The following is a 21,368-nucleotide window of genomic DNA, read 5'->3' on the forward strand; positions in this document are numbered from 1 at the left end:
CAAATTTTGCCAGAAACTGGGTGACAACCAGGTGGAAACCATTCGCATTATTCAAACGGCTTTCGGCGGCGATCCTCTGGGCATCACACAGATTAAGGAGAGGTATAACCGGTTTAAAGACGTCTGCACAACGGTGGACAACGAGCCGCGCTCCGGTCGGCCATCAACATGCTGAAATGACCAGATCATTTCCAAAGTGAACACTGTGGTGATGTGGGACCGTCGTGTGACTATCTGAGAAACTGCGTAAGAGGTGGACATCAGCACTTTTTCGGCACATTCCACTGTGACAGAAGATTTTGCTATGAAAAGGAGTGGTGGTAAAATTCATGCCAATGGCTTCGGCACGAAGATTTGGCCACGAAAAGAGTTGCAGCGAAATTCATCGGCACGAAGCTGATGGCGGAACAAAAGCGCCACCGTGTTGAAGCCTCACAGGACATGTTGTGACATGCCCAGCTCTTGCACCATTCAGAAGATTCAGACGGCTTTCGGTGGCTTTTCAGTCGTGTGACTATCCGAGAAATTGTGGAAGAGCTGGGCATGTCACAACATGTCCTGTGAGGCTTCATCACGGTGGCGCTTTTGTTCCGCCATCAGCTTCGTGCCGATGAATTTCGCTGCAACTCTTTTTGTGGCCAAATCTTCTGTCACAGTGGAATGTGCTGAAAAAGTGCTGATGTCCACCTCTTCTGCAATTTCTTGGATAGTCACACGACGGTCCCACATCACCACAGCATTCACTTTGGAAATGATCTGGTCATTTCAGCATGTTGATGGCCGCCCGGAGCGTGGCGCGCTGTCCATCGTTGTGCAGACGTCTTTAAACTGGTTATACCGCTCCTTAATCTGTGTGATGCCCAGAGGATCGTCACCGAAAGCCGTCTGAATAATCCGAATGGTTTCCACCTGGCTGTCGCCCAGTTTCTGGCAAAATTTGATGCAGTCGCGCTGCTCCAGTCGTTCCGACATTTTCCTTGCAAAGAAAAAAACGACGAGAGACTCCACCCATCCTCACACAAAGGCTGCTTACAAGCAAATGACGCAACTGACAGGCGTGAAAAACTCACGCATGCGCACGAAGGTTCAAGGTTTGCTCATGCAAGCACACGTGATTCAAATCCATCAGGTTTTTGAAAAAATAAAAAGGTCGGATACTTTTCTAACAGACCTCGTATACTTTAGATCATCCATCTTGGCTTCTTTGTTATTGAGCTATATCCCCCAAAAATGTTTTTTGGACCATGTTTTCCTTGACCTTTTACCAAATTCCACCATAATCTAATCATCTCTAGATGCCTAGCCAAGTAATATTTCCACTAAGTTTGATCCATCTAGAGATCTTGGTTTTTGAAATATACAAATAAATAAATAAAAATCAGGGAAAAAAAAAAGTTTTTCGTTCCATGCTTTCCTTCACCTTTGACTTAATTTCTTCAAAATCTCAAAACTTCTAGATATCTAGCAACGTAATCTCCCCCCCCCCCAAGTTGGTAGGAAATCTGTCCGGCCGTTTCTGAGTTCTTGTCCACAGTCCCTGCTATCTTGGCTTCACCAGGTAAAAAGGTTTTGGTGTCCGTGTCATGTACGAGCGGTCTGTGCTCAGAATCAGAAGGTACACAAAGTGAAGACATTTTCAAGGCAAAAAGAAAAATCACAGACAGAGAAAATTAAAGGTGATATTAAGAGGAAAGTGTGCAGATGTCTTCTGGTAAATTTACATATTATACTCGAAGAGCAGCACCGACATGATTTCTGAATAAAGCAGCTCTGGGTTTCTCCTGTCTGTGTCCACCTCTCCAGACGCTGCTGAGGATGCCTCTGTTTTTGGTCAGTGAGGGGTTAAGTGCTCAGCTCCATGAAGGAGGCTGAAGCATCAGCTGGAAGCTTTTGCTTCAGCCTGGTAAAACCCATTTGTGCAGATGTGAGCAGAGGCTCGCAGCAGAGAGCAGGACATTCCAGCGTGGAGTCCACAGCATGAAGACGCTCTTACTCAGCTGTTTGCTGCTGCCGTGGCTGCTGTCAGCCGCGGCCCGCCACTTCGACCCAGACTCACAGCTCCAACGGGGATCTCTAGCCGGCCAGGAAGTCCAAGGATACTTCAACGACTACACCAGATCCACAAGACTCAAAGTAAGTGTCCTCAACATCTACACAGACACGCTTCAGCCAGCGTGTGCACTCAGAATGAGACGAACACACAGCTTCATTACCACTTCATCAGCGGAGCTGTGATTTTAATTAATCAATTACCCGTGTCACTGACTAACTGATTACACACACACACACGGATGGATGGATGGAAGCATCACCTGACACTTCAGAATCACACCTCACATTCACCCAGTCACAATCTCATGCCAGTCGCTCAGCTGCACAATAGGAGCCACCTGGAGCTTCATGAAGACCCGTCTGGTTAGGGAATTGATCCTATGACCTTCCAATCACCCGCTCTCCTCTCACCTGTAGACCTAACACTTATATAATATATCCCCACACACACACACACACACGTCCATTCTCAGCTCTAAATCCACAAACTAAAACTTAAAAACATATATTTTAGCAAATTTATTTAATTACATTCAAGAAGAATATAAAATTCCCAAATAACAATCGTTAACTTTTTGTGGGTTTGTTTAATTATAGTATTTATGGAAATATGAGTTGATAAATAAAATATATTTTATCAATTAAATCAATCTTTCCTTCAATCAATTATTCGGAAAATACTGAAAATGTTCCACAGTCTTTTTAAATGATATACATTTACTGTATTTTCCAGGGTAAAAGTCATGCTTTTTACTAGTCTGGGAGGTCCTGTGACTTATACTCCAGTGGGACTTTGTTATTATGACTTTTTGTTATTAAAAATAATAATTACAATGATTATTCATATCTGAGTTTCCCAGGAATCAAAGCACTAAACAAAATCAACTCACCCAAACTAAAGAGGTGATAATACAGAAAAAAAGGTGCGACTTATACTCCAGTGCCACTTATATGTGGGGTTTTCCTCTTCAAGAGGCATCTTTGAACATGGGTGACTACTCCAGAAAATACTGTAACCCAGCTGCAGTTGATAATTGGTAAAAGTTGGCATTGTTTTTGACAACTGTTTCCTTATATTAGCAAACCTACAGTCTTTATATAATAATATGTTATATAATTGGCTTGGTGCTAGCTTGGTGTTAGGTGCAACGTCAAGGCATGAAGAGACTGTGAGCAATGTGGTTTATTATAAATATATAAACAGGCTAACGATAGCATGAAAACCCGCTAGCATTATGGGATTACATTAGAGCGTTTTACATATGATGTGTCACTGTGGTTAGACCGCTGCTCTGTCTGTGTGGGGATAATCAGGACCCAGTGGAGGTTCCAGAGATGCAGCCCCTGCGCATGATCTTGAGATCAGAATTCCTCAGAATCCAAGGAGATTTCTTCAGATTCTTGTCTTGTTCAACAATTCAAATGTATTCAGTCAGATCTCAGATCTGACTGAATACATCTGGTTTTAAACAAAATGTAACCAGATTAAATGGAGCTTAAACCAGTGAGGTCTGAAGAACAGCTTCAGCAAACAGCCATTATCCGGTCATTCTTTAAACAAAACTTATTAAAACCAGAATATTTCAAATTTCTGCATATTAAAACAAATACAATTAATTTTACCGCAGGTTTAGATATGTTTACACTTAGTTACAGTAAATTCATGCACCACGATTACAAACAGGGTCCTGTTGTTTCCGGTCATAGTCTCTGGCTGTCGGACTCTAATGAGTGACCAAGATGACACCTGGATGTCTTTGGTCCCAGGTCTCTCTGGAGGATCCTTGGGTCCCACTGGATGACTTCGCGTCAAAAGACTGGATACTTATAGAGATTAAGAAGAAGAGGATCGCCTGCATTCTGATGGGGCATCAACCATTTCCCTGGTCACGATCCAGCACGTAGGTCATCGTGGCAATCCCTCAATTTCTTAGTTGTTCTGGATAAGATGGTGGATCTACATCCAGGGTTGCTCAAGAGACACCTGTGTGTGGTTTAATTTAAAATGAAATGTTGTTGCATGACAAAAAAAAAAAAAAAAAAAACACTGTCCTTGACAGATCCTTAGCCTGATCTGATGGCTGGGAAATCTGTCTGAGGACCTGCTGCAGCCTTCATCTGCTTTCACAGCTGTTGGGTTACAAGCCATCACCTCCTTTGCCTGATCCGCCTTTGAGGACTTCTTTTATCACCAGAGCCCTGTTAGCTGCCTCATGTTCAGGGTTCCTGTTTGGCCATCATGGATCCCATAGTGGCCACACAAGGTCCACACCATATTTTGCCCCAACAGGCAATCCCCCACTTCATCCATTACCCAGGTGTCATGATGCAGATTAGGAATTGGATTTTGACACCCATGTGCCCAAGTGTTGAGGACCCCAATGGCTGGAGGTCAAGGACCTACCCATGATTCACCTGGTTGCAGCAGATAGATAGTTAATTTCTCGATGTGGAAATGGACAGGACCCAAGGCAGTTCCACTGTGTCATGGATGCAATGAAGTGCAGTACCAACAGTTTGTCTCAAAATCTCTGCACTCATTGGACTTTATAAAATAGAGGTTTTGTTTCAAGAACAGATAGAACTGGCTCGGACACACATTGTTCTCACATGTCAACGGGTAAGTTCTGAAAGGCCCTTCTTTGCCTTTCTGCCCGTGGTAACAACATAAGCCGACAGCGATGCCTTCACCGTCCTCTTCCAATATTTAATCATTTATTCAGCTCACACACATGTCGCCTCCTGCTGGGGAGACTTGCACAATGCTCAACTAACCACAATAAAACCTTTCAAGAAATATTTGGGCAAACAAAAGCCAAAGTCTGGTCTGATTTTTCCTTCAGGAGAAAAAACCCACAAACAATCCAGGGAATAAGAGAAATGAAGATAAATGAGTTCAAACTTGATTTGGAAGCAATGAGCACAGCTGTTATTCATACAGACAGTCTGCACCAGACTCTTCAGAACCTCTACTGCAATGACCCTGTTTCATTTGGGACACATGTCTTTACAACCACAAAAAGGAAAAGTTCTTTGTGTCTGTCTGTACCATATGTAGGGCTCAGCGACCAGGCAGAAGGGGCATCAAGTATCTGTTTACACCCACTCAGATAGACTCAGGGCCCATTTCTGCTTCTCATGAACGCGGTGTGGATAGTTCAGTGGGTCTGTGAATCCTGACTGCAGGCATTCTGCTAATGTCCACACACAAAGACTGGACTTCAGCGCTGGATATAAGGAAGCTAAACTAGTGAAAAACAGTCTGAACCTCACCTAGAAACACCATGCCTGTCACAGCACTAGTTTCGGTTATCATCATAGATCTTCTGGTTTCCCGCTTTTTAGATTAGTCATGTTAAGTATTGTTTGTCAAGCACGTCAAGTTTGGCACCGCTGGTTTTTCTGTTACATGGTTATCTTGCCCAAGTTCACTTTGCTTTTGTCTCTTAAATGGACTGCATTTATGGGTGATTCTTTAACTACGGGCACTATTGGGCTTGTAAATGTAATTTCCACCACACTATTACCTTACAATATAAAGCGCCTTGGGGCAACTGTTTGTTGTGATTTGGCGCTATATACATGTGCTCTGATGTCACTGTTTATCTCCATAGAAACTACCCAAACAATCTTTCATACAAACTGTTTAGGGACATTACAGTGTTGTGGTGGAAATTACGGCAATAGTGTGGGACAACTACATTTTGTTTAAAAAAAAAAATCACAACAGTTGTATGACATTGAATACCCCAATTATGTTTTGATTATTTTACTATATTTTATTCAGATATATTTTAAAACATTAGAAAAAACGTTTCTTTACCATTCATTTTTATCATTGAAGCTCAAAAGTCTGGGTGTGGGACAAGCACAAAACGGCAATATTTGCATATAATGATGCTGAAAAAAAAATCAGACTACTAGAACAAATTTCTTAACACACTTTCATTGTAAAGATAACTATAAAAGTGTGAAATTTCCCCTTTTTTCTGTTTTTCATACAATATGATCAAAGGACATAAGTGCCCGTAGTCTAAGAATCACCCTTATATAGCGCTTTTCCATCTGCATCAGACAATTATTTACAATTATGCCTCACATTCACCCTGATGTCAGGGTGCTGCCATACAAGGTGCTCACTACACACCGGGAGCAATAGGGGATTAAAGGCCTTGCCCAAGGGCCCTTAGTGATTTTCCAGTCAGGTGGGGATTTGAACTCATGATGTTCAGGACTCAAGCCCAACACCTTAACAACTAGACCATCTCTTCTCCCTTCTTTGCTTCACCGGACCACACCCTCTTCCAGAACCTTCACTAACATCTGCGTCTTGTTCCACTAATTATACACCTGTTATTTAAGCCCTCACAGTCCCTCACTTCCCTGCTAGTTTGTTAGTATCTCGTATCTTTATTCCAGCCTTCTTGTTCAAGTCCTGTTTTGCTCTGCCGTGTTTTGACCTTGTTTTGTGCCCCTGATTTCGTCTCTGCCTCAGCCCTGGTAATTAGTCTCTCTGTGTATTTTAAACCTGCTCGGTTTGATTGCGTTTTTGCCTGACTCTTGTCTGTACTTTTGCATCACCACCTGAGTACCTGGGTACCGTACCCTTGTCTGCTTCAATGATAAAGTCATCTTTTTATTCCTACATCATGTCTGTGAGTCTGCATCCGCTGTCCGACCATTTTTGTGGCAAGAACACAGGAGACACTGGTGACAATTTGAGAAAGAAACCTCAAGCAGACCAGACTCAAAGGGGTCACCCTCTGCTTGGGCCATGCTACAGACACAAATTACAAAACAAATATACATGAAATGTTGTCGGTGCACAGGACAGGAGGGTTTCAGAAACAGACACCACAGCCATCTCTGGATGGAGCTGCACCTCAAACAGAGAGAAAAAAAAAAAACAATCAGGCATCAGAAAGACAAAAAATACAGTATAATTTGTCAGCATTAAACAACAAGAAAAACAGAAGAAATACTAAGGTGATCGCCACTAGCGCTAAGCTTCACTAAAGGACCCAGACTTTACACAAAGTTGAGGCCACGGCACGCTCTGTTTACTAATAAAATGAATTTAAAAGAGTAAAAACCATAGAACTATACTATACCAGTATGCTAGCCATACGAAAGAGAAAATAAGTGCGTCTTAAGTCTGGACTTGAAAGTCTCCACAGAATCTGACTGTTTTATTGACGCAGAGAGATCATTCCACAGAACAGGGGCACGATAAGAGAACCCGGAGACTTTTTACTTTAGGGACACAAAGTAGTCCTGCACCCTGCGAATGCAGAGCCCGGGCCGGTACCTTCTTGTAGCCACACATACAGTATCAAGAATAAACTACAATCAGACATAAATCATCTCTATTAGAAACACACTGACATCTGCTCCGTGTGTACAGGCACACACTTTGAAATGAACCCCTATTTATACGAGGAGGTGGGGGAGATAGCTTTTGGGGGGGGGGGGGGGGGGTTTATTAACTACAGTTCAGCACCATGGACAGTAACCGATACACTTCGACAAAAGAGCCCTTGAGATGCCTGTGCATGGGTTTGTTTAAGGTGGAAAGGTGGAAATCTAGACAGATTTCTTGTAGCAGTAACAGCTGGAATTGAACAAGAGTTAATCAGTTGATAGACTCCTGACTCATCTCATCTCCAAGGTGCATTACAAGGAATCAGGGTCCACAGAAAGTTCCTGGTCCATCTGAAAAATATTCCTCTGGTTCCAACAGGGAATTCTGAGAGAGAAACCCTTTTCCACTCCCACAGCACTCTGTTTAGTAGCATCAAACTGGAAGTTGTGGTTTTTCATTAGCCAAATGTCCAGTACTAGATTCAGTTGCAGCTCCTGGTCTCTGTTCAACATGTAGTAATTACCAGACCCTGAGAGCAACAGTGTAACTAGTGCTAATCTCAGCAGGGTATAGTTATTGTTTAATAGTTCTGGTTACCGTTGTAGAGAAAAGAAGTCCAATTTCTAACCCTGTTTTTAGCCCAGGAACCAAATGTCCCTTTCGATACCCAGCTTTATCTATCCATGAAGCCAGACGACACACACCAATTAGCTAAACTGCAGGATTGTCTTACAGACATAAAGACATGGATGACCTCTAATTTCCTGCTTTTAAACTCAGATAAAACTGAAGTTATTGTACTTGGCCCCACAAATCTTAGAAACATGGTGTCTAACCAGATCCTTACTCTGGATGGCATTACCCTGACCTCTAGTAATACTGTGAGAAATCTTGGAGTCATTTTTGATCAGGATATGTCATTCAAAGCGCATATTAAACAAATATGTAGGACTGCTTTTTTGCATTTACGCAATATCTCTAAAATCAGAAAGGTCTTGTCTCAGAGTGATGCTGAAAAACTAATTCATGCATTTATTTCCTCTAGGCTGGACTATTGTAATTCATTATTATCAGGTTGTCCTAAAAGTTCCCTAAAAAGCCTTCTGTTAATTCAAAATGCTGCAGCTAGAGTGCTGACGGGGACTAGAAGGAGAGAGCATATCTCACCCATATTGGCCTCTCTTCATTGGCTTCCTGTTAATTCTAGAATAGAATTTAAAATTCTTCTTCTTACTTATAAGGTTTTGAATAATCAGGTCCCATCTTATCTTAGGGACCTCGTAGTACCATATCACCCCAATAGAGCGCTTCGCTCTCAGACTGCAGGCTTACTTGTAGTTCCTAGGGTTTGTAAGAGTAGAATGGGAGGCAGAGCCTTCAGCTTTCAGGCTCCTCTCCTGTGGAACCAGCTCCCAATTCAGATCAGGGAGACAGACACCCTCTCTACTTTTAAGATTAGGCTTAAAACTTTCCTTTTTGCTAAAGCTTATAGTTAGGGCTGGATCAGGTGACCCTGAACCATCCCTTAGTTATGCTGCTATAGACGTAGACTGCTGGGGGGTTCCCATGATGCACTGTTTCTTTCTCTTTTTGCTCTGTATGCACCACTCTGCATTTAATCATTAGTGATCGATCTCTGCTCCCCTCCACAGCATGTCTTTTTCCTGGTTCTCTCCCTCAGCCCCAACCAGTCCCAGCAGAAGACTGCCCCTCCCTGAGCCTGGTTCTGCTGGAGGTTTCTTCCTGTTAAAAGGGAGTTTTTCCTTCCCACTGTAGCCAAGTGCTTGCTCACAGGGGGTCGTTTTGACCGTTGGGGTTTTACATCATTATTGTATGGCCTTGCCTTACAATATAAAGCGCCTTGGGGCAACTGTTTGTTGTGATTTGGCGCTATATAAAAAAAAAAATTGATTGATATTCTGGCCAGTGAAATACAAGTTATCTGAAGAGGCCATGTTTTCTCCTGCAGAGGGCGATGTCTTCTGAAATGGATATTACAGCTGATGAACCTGATGACGGCCCAGTTTCAGCAACCGGAGAGGCCATTGGTAAGAGGAACACCCATCCCTGTGCCTGACTGTGAGTGTGCTTCAAAAACTTTATGTACTTGACTGGTTCTTCCCAAATCCTGGGACCCGGCCCTGATCCACAAAGGAGGACTCACTGCAGTGGCATTTGGACTGAGAGATCAGTAACGTCGTGACTCTGAGGCTAAATTATGTGGTAAAAAGTCACTAACTGGGCAGCTGCCTCACACTACATGACAAAGACACAAGCCAGTTTTTGAGCCAGGATCAGAGAAGGAATTTCTTAAAAAGAAGAAAATTCAGCTATGGTTTGTCAGAGAGAGACAGAGACTTAAGCCTAGATTTGCTGGAAAATAATAATAATAATTTTATTATATAGTGCTTAAACCACATGATCATCAGTTAATAAAAAGTAAAATTATGAAAACACTAAACACTGAATATTTCATCAACAACTGTAGGCAACTGAGAAAAGGTGTGTTTTTAATCTAGATTTGGAAATGTCAGTAGAACTAGACCACCTGATCACACCGGGAGTCAGATCCACAGTCACCGTACACGGAATGCAAACGATCGACCTGCTGATTTCTTCCTAACCTTTGGAACCCAGAGCAGGCCAGCCTCCTGTGTTCGCAGGACACTCGCCAGCACATGTGAGCCAATCAAATCAGCCATATAGGGTGGCACACAGCTGTGCAAAAGTTTGTAAGTCAACAACAAAACCTTAAAATCCACCCTCATGTGAAAAGGCAGCCAGTGAAAAGGTGCCAGGACCGGGGTCACATGATCCATCTTTCAAGTTTGAGTCAAAACTGGAGCAGCTGCATTCTGGATCACCTGCAGACCTCCAATGCTTTTAAATTGGAAATATGAAAACAAAACATTACAAAAATCAATTCTGGATGACAAAAGTGTGGATGAATACCTCCGTACCACCCAAAGACAAAACTGGCCTGATCTTTGCAATATTTTGCAAATGATAATGAGCCACTCTTTATCACCTCTTGGATAGCAGAGATCTTGGTGAAATTCTATTACACCTGCATTAATGGTAAATGACCATCAGGTGTGGCTATTGCTCCATTTCAAGAACCTTGGGTCCAGGCTGCTGTGGGACACGATGACAACAAAGTTGTTGCTTATAGTATTTGTCAGAAAATAATAATAATAACTATATACAACCCCTGGCAATAATTATGGAATCACCGGCCTCGGAGGATGTTCATTCAGTTGTTTAATTTTGTAGGAAAAAAGCACATCACAGACATGACACAAAACTAAAGTCATTTCAAATGGCAACTTTCTGGCTTTAAGAAACACTATAAGAAATCAGGAAAAAAATTGTGGCAGTCAGTAACGGTTACTTTTTTAGACCAAGCAGAGTGAAAAAAAATATGGAATCACTCAATTCTGAGGAATAAATTATGGAATCACCCTGTAAATTTTCATCCCCAAAACTAACACCTGCATCAAATCAGATCTGCTCGTTAGTCTGCATCTAAAAAGGAGTGATCACACCTTGGAGAGCTGTTGCACCAAGTGGACTGACATGAATCATGGCTCCAACACGAGAGATTGAAACAAAGGAGAGGATTATCAAACTCTTAAAAGAGGGTAAATCATCATGCAATGTTGCAAAAGATGTTGGTTGTTCACAGTCAGCTGTGTCTAAACTCTGGACCAAATACAAACAACATGGGAAGGTTGTTAAAGGCAAACGTACTGGTAGACCAAGGAAGACATCAAAGCGTCAAGACAGAAAACTTATATGTCTCAAAAATAGAAAATGCACAACAAAACAAATGAACGAATGGGAGGAAACTGGAGTCAACGTCTGTGACCGAACTGTAAGAAACCGCCTAAAGGAAATGAAATTTACATACAGAAAAGCTAAACGAAAGCCATCATTAACAACTAAACAGAAAAAAACAAGGTTACAATGGGCTAAGGAAAAGCAATCGTGGACTGTGGATGACTGGATGAAAGTCATATTTAGTGATGAATCTTGAATCTGCATTGGGCAAGGTGATGATGCTGGAACTTTTGTTTGGTGCCGTTCCAATGAGATTTATAAAGATGACTGCCTGAAGAGAACATGTAAATTTCCACAGTCATTGATGATATGGGGCTGCATGTCAGGTAAAGGCACTGGGGAGATGGCTGTCATTACATCATCAATAAATGCACAAGTTTACGTTGATATTTTGGACACTTTTCTTATCCCATCAATTGAACAGATGTTTGGGGATGATGAAATCATTTTTCCAGATGATAATGCATCTTGCCATAGAGCAAAAATTGTGAAAACATTCCTGGCAAAAAGACACATAGGGTCAATGTCATGGCCTGCAAATAGTCCGGATCTTAATCCAATTGAAAATCTTTGGTGGAAGTTGAAGAAAATGGTCCATGACAAGGCTCCAACCTACAAAGCTGATCTGGCAACAGCAATCAGAGAAAGTTGGAGCCAGATTGATGAAGAGTATCGTTTGTCACTCATTAAGTCCATGCCTCAGAGACTGCAAGCTGTTATAAAAGTCAGAGGTGGTGCAACAAAATACTAGTGATGTGTTGGAGTGTTCTTTTGTTTTTCATGATTCCATAATTTATTCCTCAGAATTGAGTGAGTCCATATTTTTTCCCCTCCGCTTGGTCTAACAAAGTAACCATTACTGACTGCAACAATTTTTTTTTCCTGATTTCTTATAGTGTTTCTTAAAGCCAGAAAGTTGCCATTTGAAATGACTATAGTTTTGTGTCATGTCTGTGATCTGCTTTTTTTTCTACAAAATGAAACAACTGAATGAACATACTCTGAGGCCGGTGATTCCATAATTTTTGCCAGGGGTTGTAATAATAACTCCCCTGACTTGCAACGGGGGAAGAGGAAGACAGACGTCTTGCTTCAATTTGAAGTCTTTATTACCGCGGGAGTGCCATCACTGAAGCACATTAGCAAAAAGTCAGATAATATACAGCCTGTATCACATGACACATAACATCAATTAAAAGAAAACTCCACATTCTCTCATCAGGATAATAATGAAAAATTATAAAGCACAAGAACTTTTCCAACAGTAGTAGATGTCCATCAAATGAGACAGCCTTATCAAAGATGACATCAAGATTCCTGACAGTCTCAATACGCTGAACCAGTCAATCACCCTGAACTACTCAATCACCCAGTGAGATAGCAAACTGCTCAAACAGGTTTCTCAAATTCTGTGGCCCAATGACCATGATCTCAGTCTTCTTTGAGTTGAATAGAAGAAAGTTAGCATCCAACTGCTTACAGCAACTAATCAGACCTTACTTTTGCTCACAGTAGCACTATTACCCAGTCTCCAGCAAACACAGGCAAATACAGCTGCAAATTATCAGTATAACAATGAAAGTTCAGCCCAAAGCCACAAAGGATATTCCCCAACAGAGCTATTTACAGGAGAAACAACAATGGGCCTAGAACTGAACCCTGAGGGACACCGATACTTAACAGTAGCAAAATCAGATTCAAAACAATGTGGCATCTCCTCTTGGTTACAAGTGACCTTCAGTTATAAATGATTTATATTTTACCTTTTGCAGTGAAACTTGGCTGAAGCTGCACATAGAAAGTCTCCTGGTAAAACTAAACTGAGGCATGAAACATTTTGCTTCAGTCCACGGCTAGACTTCTGCTTATTGTTTTTAGGATACATCATCTCAGTGGTTCTATTCACTATTTTTGGCTGCAAACTTTAACATCAATCTCTTAAAACACCAAGCACTGCAACAGGAACCCTTTAAGTCAATCATTAAGGTCTATGAAGAGTATGACAGTGTGGACAAGATACCAAAAGGGGCAGTGCTAAAAAAAATTCAGTGAGTGTGCCTGAAGCATGATAAGCAAGGGAAGCCACCAAGACACCTATATCCGTTCATTAAGTAATGACGTCATGCTGCCTGTGAATTAGACTTATTTTACAGGGAAAATGTGTTTTTTTCTTTACTGTGTTATCCTCAGTTTACCTGTACCTGGATATCTTTATTGGTATGAATTTTAGCAAAAATAAATCCAAATCCAATCTGGATCTAAACAAACGTGACAAATACGATTACAGCAGCGACTGCAGAGGAACTTTGCTGGCTCTCACACATTCTTCTCTGACGCCCCACAACTGGTAAAGAAAGGGTTAAACTATTTTTTCACCAGTTCTGAGAGACAGAATAAAGGTTGTGGTGGTGTTTCAGACCTTCTCAGTCAGAAGCACAACATTCGGGTCCGTTCACTCTGAATATACCATCAAAGGCCGTGGAAACAAAGCACAGAGACTTGTGTTTGGACCTGGCACTGCCGAGGACAGGAGTTAACAGCTTCGCTCACAGTGACTGGAGAAACTGGTGATGCAACATCTTCTGTCTGTTTGAGTGTCCGGTCACAGCTTCACGGTTGGGTGGATGACAGAGAGACATACAGAAAAACCTCAGTGAGAGTTACCAGGTGTGTCCTGAGCCATCACATCAGTATGACACGCCTTCCGCTGTGTTTCAGACTTGCCCACCTGCCTGCTGTGTGTGTGTCTGACGGGTTCCGTCTACTGTGAGGAGGTCAGTCCAGACATGACCACGGTTCCAGCCCTACCCAAAGAGACGGCCTACCTATACGCCCGCTTCAACAAAATCAAAAAAATCCACACCAAAGACTTTGCTGACTTTGGTAAGTTTGAAGCCTGCTGACCCGACACACCACAGGGCAGGTGACCCTGATTAACTGTGTCTACGGAAGTGACGGCACCAGCGGAGAACTGCTTTTCAAGAGGTTTTCTTGTAATCTGACCTCTGACTTTGAGGTCTAAGAAAGTCTATCACTGTGTAAGTCAAATAAGCAACTTGTTCCAGCCCTTTGCTTTTTGTTTGGAGTCAATCAGGTGACAAAATGTGACCTGTGTAGCAGGTTTTTAAAGATGAAGCTAAAGGTCAAATGTCAAATCTCCATTTACATGCCAAGAACTCAATCTACTACACATTTCTAGACCAATTTTATGAGGATTTCTTTTTTTTTTTTAATTATCTGTGTAGGGAGGTTACAGGCCCCCTGCTGGAGCGGTTGTCCCAGCGACCCAATTCCAGATATGCAGCTGAAGATGACTGAGTGATTGATTGAGTGAGTGAGTGAGTGATCCTCTGGGGCTGGCAGTTTTTGTCATATTTGGTCCTGTCACTACAAAAAATTAATCATTTTGCTGAATGTTTGGTTTTTGTTGGGGTATGTGACCACAATTAGGACCTAATATACTTGTATGGCCCAAACAAATATGCTAATTTAACCAATTGTGTAGCTCACAAAAATAAATATTTTCTAAACAGCAGCTGATATGGGGCTACGCTGCCGCGCTGTGCCCATTATGCTGCCTTGCTGTGTCCGTTATGCCGCCACGCTGTGTCCGTTATGCCGCCGTGCCGTGGCCATTACGTGCCTGTGACGTATAACTGAAAACAGGAACAGTCACCTACAGCGGTCTCATCTCCTCCTCTCTCCTCCATCTCTGCTCCAACCTTCAAAGTCCCTACTTCACCAGATTGTGAATTCTTCAAACTATGTTTTGAATAACCATGGAATTGATCAGCTAGTCTCTGAATGCTATTGACACCATTTTTTTCAACAAGGAAATCCGGGCTGGGGGACCCTGCGTGCCCAGATGGAACCTACCCTGCGGGCTATGTTCTCGACGTCTGGGAGAAGTGGCACGTCATGTGCTTGGCTCCACTCTCTGTGGAGGATGTGAAAATTTATTTCTATTTGGTTTTATAGTAGGAGGACTTGTCCTTATGTGCTGCCCTGACCTACTGGAGAATTGGCAAGACGGCTGCTACCAGAACCACGACCCCTCACATGTCCGTCATGATTAATGAGGTGGGCAAAGTGGTACAATCTCAGATTGCGTTATCCCTTGAACTAAAACGCAAGCCAGAAAACTGTCCTCCTTGCAAAGGACGATATTGGAGACCAGGGAATACTCATAAATTGGATTTGGTCAGTCAGAGGAGCTGTAAATGGAATTTCTGTGCTTCCCTGCTTAACCCTAAACATTGCAGGCTTATCAGCCTCCGAAGGTCAAAATGCCCCACTTGTTTTCCTCCAGAAATCTCTACGGCCTTAGTGAACTATTCGGCTCCCCCTATCTTTCTGCCCTGATGTTGTCATGGCAACCCCAGACATTATGCACACATGGACTGAAACTGATATAAATTTATTTCCACACCCAAACATGACGCACGCCTCCCCTACCAAGATTTCGACCCCCCCCCCCCCCCCCATGTCTCTGAACCTACACCCCCCAAGGCCTCCGCTCTGCCGCTCCTTTCTCCCCACCAGGAGGCAGTGCAGCTTAGTTGCTGCAGCTTTCCGTTTTCTCCCAAACTCGCGGCTGAGTGGGATACTGCTGCGGCCACCCCACACTCACATTGCCTCAATTTGGATGACGGACTGTCTTAAAGTTTAGCGTACATAAACAATCAAATGTATATGTGCGGTGTTTAATTCTGATGTGTGCCATTATTACTTTCAACTAGTAATAATTGTGGATTAATTGCTGTATTTTTTGACTGAGGTGTGATATGAATTACCCTTTTAGGGATCCATAAAGTTGTTTGAATCTTTGAACTGAATCTTGAGTCTTCTTTGGGTTAGTGTAACTATCAATCAGAGCAGTACCACACATTTCTTTATGTGTGGTAAATTACGCCAAATAAACAGGAAGCAGTAAATCTAAATTAATAGACATTTTCATGATTCTGGGTGTAAAACGTGTATTTTCGTGTCTCAACAGCGACTCTGAAGAGGATCGACCTGTCAGGAAACATGATCTCAGAGATTGAAGATGGGGCATTCGCCAAACTTACGCTGCTGGAGCAACTGTCTCTGGCTGAAAACCAGTTGGTCAAATTACCCATCCTCCCTCCTAAACTCATTTCCTTCAACGCCAACTCTAACCTCCTCAAGACCAAAGGCGTCAAAGTCAACGCTTTCAAAGTAATCCTCTTTTTCTTGCCATTTTTAAAATTGTTATTCAGGTAGAGCATGTGGGCTGAGCTCCAGCAACATTTCCTGTTCATACTCGTGGTGTCACATTTCCACTTGGAAGCTGCTCAGTAAACCAACATCTGATCTGTTACCGATGGCATAACGCCACTGCTGCAGTCACGGATTCAGGGCCTTACTCAAGTGCAGCGTTTTACTGGTACTGAGCATGGGCCAGGTGCCATTTTTCACCTTCCCCAACCTTTTGGCCATCACGTGGAAAGCCAAATAGAAAGCCAGGACTTTCCTGATAGGAGCCAAGTGGTAACTAAATGGTCTGTATTTCTTTAGTACTGATGCACAAAGCTCTTTACAATGGTGCCTAAGGTTGGGTATCAAAAACCGGTTCCTGTTTAAGAACAGTTAAGAAACGTTTCGATCCAATAACCTTTTTGCTTAACGATTCCCTTCAGTTGACATTACACCGAAGTGGCCATTATTTTTGAGAGTGTTTTTAAATCGAGAAAATTACCATTTCTCTACGTTGATTGCAGACCCATTGCAGAGTGGGTCTGCTTGAAGCCTGAACCAACAAAGCAGCGCTTCAACTCGCTGCTTCGCTTTTTTTTTTCAGAAGCGCAGGTCCACAGTTCCTTCATTAACCCCTCTCAAAGCCATTTAAAGACATCAATCATGAGTCACTTTTGTGCAGATTAAAATTACTAACTGGGACTCTTGTCTTGTTGCAGGCAAGAAACGAGAATCGTCCTTTGTTTCTTGTTTTAGTTTAAGTGCACAGCTTAAACGCTAAAGACGGATAGAGATGACACTTCTTTCCAACCCTTGTACAGACAACATACTACAACCGACCAAAACTGTTTGTTTCCCTCCCAAAATGAGATGTCCTCAGTTCTTTATGAATTACATGCTGACGTGCAGCACAGCCAGCTGAAAGAGCTCAGCTCAGAGTCTATGGAGTGACATTTCTGCCATTAATGTCTGAAAGGAAATGCTTTAGACAAAAACTACAGATTTTTTTTTTTAGTTCTGTTTATGTCCAGAGAGCAAAGATCCAGTGACCAATTTCATATTTATTTACTTTAAGACTCAATAAAATGTTATTGACATAGAAAACCTGTAAAGCCTACTTTTAGTACACAGAAAATTCACAGTAGGTATTGATAAGGGAATCGATAAGGAATAGGATTGATAATGCCATTGAGAAAATCTTATTAATACCCAACCCTAATGGTGCCTAACATTCACCCACCGATGGCAGTGTCCTGCCAACTTGGGGATTAAGGTTTTTACCTAAAGGCTCATAGTGATTTTGTGGTCTGACAGGGAACAGAGGATCGTATGGTCTCTAGATGTCCCCTCCCCAACCAATAACCGCTGCACCACCACGCTGCTTCAAACTACAAACCTGGATAATGTGTTTAAATCTGCACTAATGCAACTGTTTCAGTGTGTAACGTTCGCCCAAAAGGTGGGAAATTTGGCAGCAGCCCAAACAAAAATTGTCTTCACCACGGCGTCTTACCTGGATGGAAATTTCAGCCACAGTTTGCCTAGATCTGATCTAGTCTCTCCACCGTCCACAGAAGCCTGGACCTTTATTTGTCTGTCTGTTAGCAGGATTATGTCAAAACTACACACAGATTTTGACAAAATCTTCACCACAGACAGATATTAGGCCATGGAAGACGCCACTGAATTTTGGAGGTGATCCGGATTGGCGGATGTCAGAAATCTGTGATTGCTCTTGTCTGTCTTTAAAATAATGCTTAATTTGTCCTTAACTTGTGGCCTCTGAAAAATGTAGAGTAGGCAGCTGAGTGAATAAGGAGCTGGCCGGCCCATATGTGGACCTGGATTTGAATCCTGCTCATGCTGCCTGTCGTATCCGTGGACAAGACAGCTGATCTGCATTGTCTCAGTCCACCCACCTGTAAATGTGCTCCAGCCTCAGCTGGAGAAGGAACCCGAGTCAGACTGCGCCCCCTTCAGGGGGAGTCGTGGACTCTCATCCACTTGAAGCTACAGAATCCGGAGATAAGCACCGGCACCAACGGGCCTCAGGGCCTGTACTGGACTTACTTCAATTATCTTCTGAAAATGGAAAGACAGTGCACACAAATGTTTGCATTTCCTAAACTTTTTATTTTTTATTGTTAAACTTGTGGAATTAAAAGTGAAAGTTGACACTTCCAGAACTTCACTGAGAGGAGGCATGATTCGGTCACTGTCCAAATACTTGTGGACCTGACCAGGTCTGGTGTCATCATGAAAATGAACATTAATCATTCATTCTTCATTAGTCCTTCAGCATAGAAACATAACTGGAGTTTTCTCCCTGATTCCTGTACAACACAAATAAATGCATCTTTTTCAGATGAAGGAACCTTTCTATTCTGGAATAGTGGTGTTTTTGTTTTGTTTTTTATTTGCATGCAGACTTGTTTTGTTCTAACTTACAGCAGCGATAAAAACAACCAGTTACATGAAGTCCTGATGTTCTGACGGTTTCTCCCACAGAAACTGACTAAGCTGGTCAACCTGTACCTGGCTAATAACCAGCTGGAAGCTGTTCCACACATTCCTGAGAGTGTCCAGATCCTACATCTACAGGTGTGTGTGTGAGACACTCAGTGACTGAAAAATAGACACGAGAAAGGGAAAAAAAAATAATAATTACCGACCATGGGATTTATTTTTGTTGTTGCTGGACAATAATCCACATATACAGAGTAAAATATTGAGGTACTTTGTATATTAGATATTGCAAAAAGCCACAGACAGACTTCAGAGAAACACTTTGTGTAAAGACAATTTTAGCCCCAGCGACATGATTCCGCATAAGTGGCTGAAGATGAGTGAGTGAGTGATCTGTTTTAGCGTCAGGTGATGGTCAGTTCAGCTTCAAGATGGAGCTAAAACATAAGGTAAATAATATAGGTAATATAAATCACATTTAGTTTCTTGCTAGTTTGGAAAGTCCTGTGACTTACATACAGAAAAATCACACATTTATTAACTATAATAATAATAATAATATTGTATAATGACTATTTATAAACCACACTTTCCCACAAATCAAAGCACTAAACAAAATAAACTAATAGCAAAAGAATAAATGCTAATAATAATATAAGTCACAAAAAAGCTTCCTGTACACGCCTGAGATGCAGACAAATGTCTCATTGTTCAACTCCCACAATGAGGAATTTACCTTTTTTTTTTTTCCTTTGTATTTTCTCATTTTCCTGCAGAACAACAACATCACAGAGATCAACAGAAGCACCTTCTGCAAAGCCAACGACACCTACTACCTTCGACCGACCCTCAGCGAAGTCCGCATAGACGGAAACCCGGTGGTACTGTCCAAGTACCCCGACAGTTTCACCTGTCTGAAGGTACTGCCTGTCGGCCGGTACCGCTGAGGACCAAAAAACTTTCGAGGATCTGGTTTCCTGAGGGATCCCGTGGCACTCTGGATTTTGAGATGCCAGTCCAACAGCACGGGGAAAAACTATTTTACTTTGCCAATCCCACATCAGCTAGTGAGACCGTAACATCCAGCACTTACCCAACGATCCGTAGTTAGAAACTCGCACACGAAGCCTCATCATCGTAGGCTGGAGCCTATCCCAGCAGACATAGGGCACGAGGCAGGCTACACCCTGGACAGGACCCCAGTCTGTCACAGGGTCAGTTAGGATACAGACATTAAAATTAAAAGTTGAAAACGTGACTACAATCATCCCAGGGTAGTAAACCCACCCCTGATTACTGATGTCCAAGCCAAAAAAAACATACAGATAGATATTCTAAAAGAATTTAGTACCAGACTTATTGCTCACTATGGCCATTCTATGGGTGAGAAATGGAATAGTTTAATTACAAAAATACTTTTCTTCTTAAATGTCTCAAAAGAATTTCTAGAAGTAAATGTCACACTTTGGACAATATCTGTCATCGTATGAATTTCATTTTAATTATTCCATTAAAATTCCTTTTCATATGTGTAACTGACATGTAGATTTGTAAACTGCAAGTGTTTAATCAGTATTTTGTGACGTACCATCACTTTATAAGCATTTTAATTTATAGACTCCAGCTGAAGTGATGTGGAGAAAAAAAATGTATCTATGAAGTATATTAATGTGAAATGTACTTTGCCCGTTATTTATCCACTTGTAAGATGTCTTGCTACTTAGTAAAGCCTTCCCCTCCAGTATTAATAATGAGTGAAATACTTACACATGTGAATAAGATAGTGGTGTACAGGAAGATGTGTATGTGGCTGTTTTAAGATGTTTTAATAAAAGTCAAACTTTTTAAACTGTCTTGGGAATCTTTATTATCTGCATTAAATATAAAAATTGAATTTCTCTTTTAAAACAGACAGCGCTCCTGTGAAACGGCGGTTTTCTGTTCGATACGTCTAAGGCACACTACAGGGCTGCACCGAAGCTTTCTGTGGACATGGGATGTTGAGGCAGATGTTTTGATATAAATTTTACCAACATGATTTGAAATGTGTGCGTTTTGCTTTTTTTCTTAGAATTATTTTAGGAGCAATTTCTTTTTTATATACTTTTCATGGTATTTACATGAAATATTTTCTTTGTGTAGGGTTGTCCCCCCCCCCAAAAAAAAAACCAACCTGATACTAAAAATTAGTATCAGATTAGATATACATTTGCAACAGAATCAGTACCACCAGTCCCGTGTTGTTCACTTCGTAGTCTTACTGATACATTACCACACATCTCAAGAGGGACGAAAAAGAAATTTGGAGAATCCCTCTTGAGATGTGTGGTAATGTCATCATAAACTTCAATGTGCGTGTTGCAGCTGTAATCCAAAGAAGAGGGGCGTGGATTGAACATGTCAGCAATTACTGAACTATGCAGAAAACAAG

General features: G+C 41.9%; 2 protein-coding genes across 2 annotated transcripts in view; one reads left to right on the plus strand and one right to left on the minus strand.

Annotated features, from left to right (window-relative positions):
- The window catches only part of cenpp (centromere protein P), a 300,836-nt gene that overhangs the window by 231,357 nt on the left and 48,111 nt on the right, over positions 1-21,368 (minus strand). The window lies entirely within an intron of this gene.
- On the plus strand, positions 1,869-20,783 carry ogna (osteoglycin, paralog a). Its single transcript, XM_034164841.1, has 6 exons — positions 1,869-2,133; positions 9,384-9,462; positions 13,973-14,137; positions 16,251-16,453; positions 18,980-19,072; positions 19,714-20,783. Exons 1-6 carry the CDS (start codon positions 1,978-1,980, stop codon positions 19,882-19,884), a joined length of 867 nt encoding a protein of 288 aa, XP_034020732.1. The 5' UTR covers positions 1,869-1,977; the 3' UTR covers positions 19,885-20,783.

The sequence above is a fragment of the Thalassophryne amazonica genome, chromosome 3, assembly GCF_902500255.1.
Source record: "Thalassophryne amazonica chromosome 3, fThaAma1.1, whole genome shotgun sequence".
Classification (NCBI taxonomy): Eukaryota; Metazoa; Chordata; class Actinopteri; order Batrachoidiformes; family Batrachoididae; genus Thalassophryne; species Thalassophryne amazonica.

Excerpts from the sequence above, each read along its gene's own strand:
- ogna (XM_034164841.1), top strand. The coding sequence starts at position 1,978 with ATGAAGACGCTCTTACTCAGCTGTTTGCTGCTGCCGTGGCTGCTGTCA. Across the intron at positions 2,134-9,383 it reads CCAGATCCACAAGACTCAAA|AGGGCGATGTCTTCTGAAAT; the intron begins GTAAGTGTCCTC and ends TTTCTCCTGCAG. Across the intron at positions 9,463-13,972 it reads AGCAACCGGAGAGGCCATTG|ACTTGCCCACCTGCCTGCTG; the intron begins GTAAGAGGAACA and ends GCTGTGTTTCAG.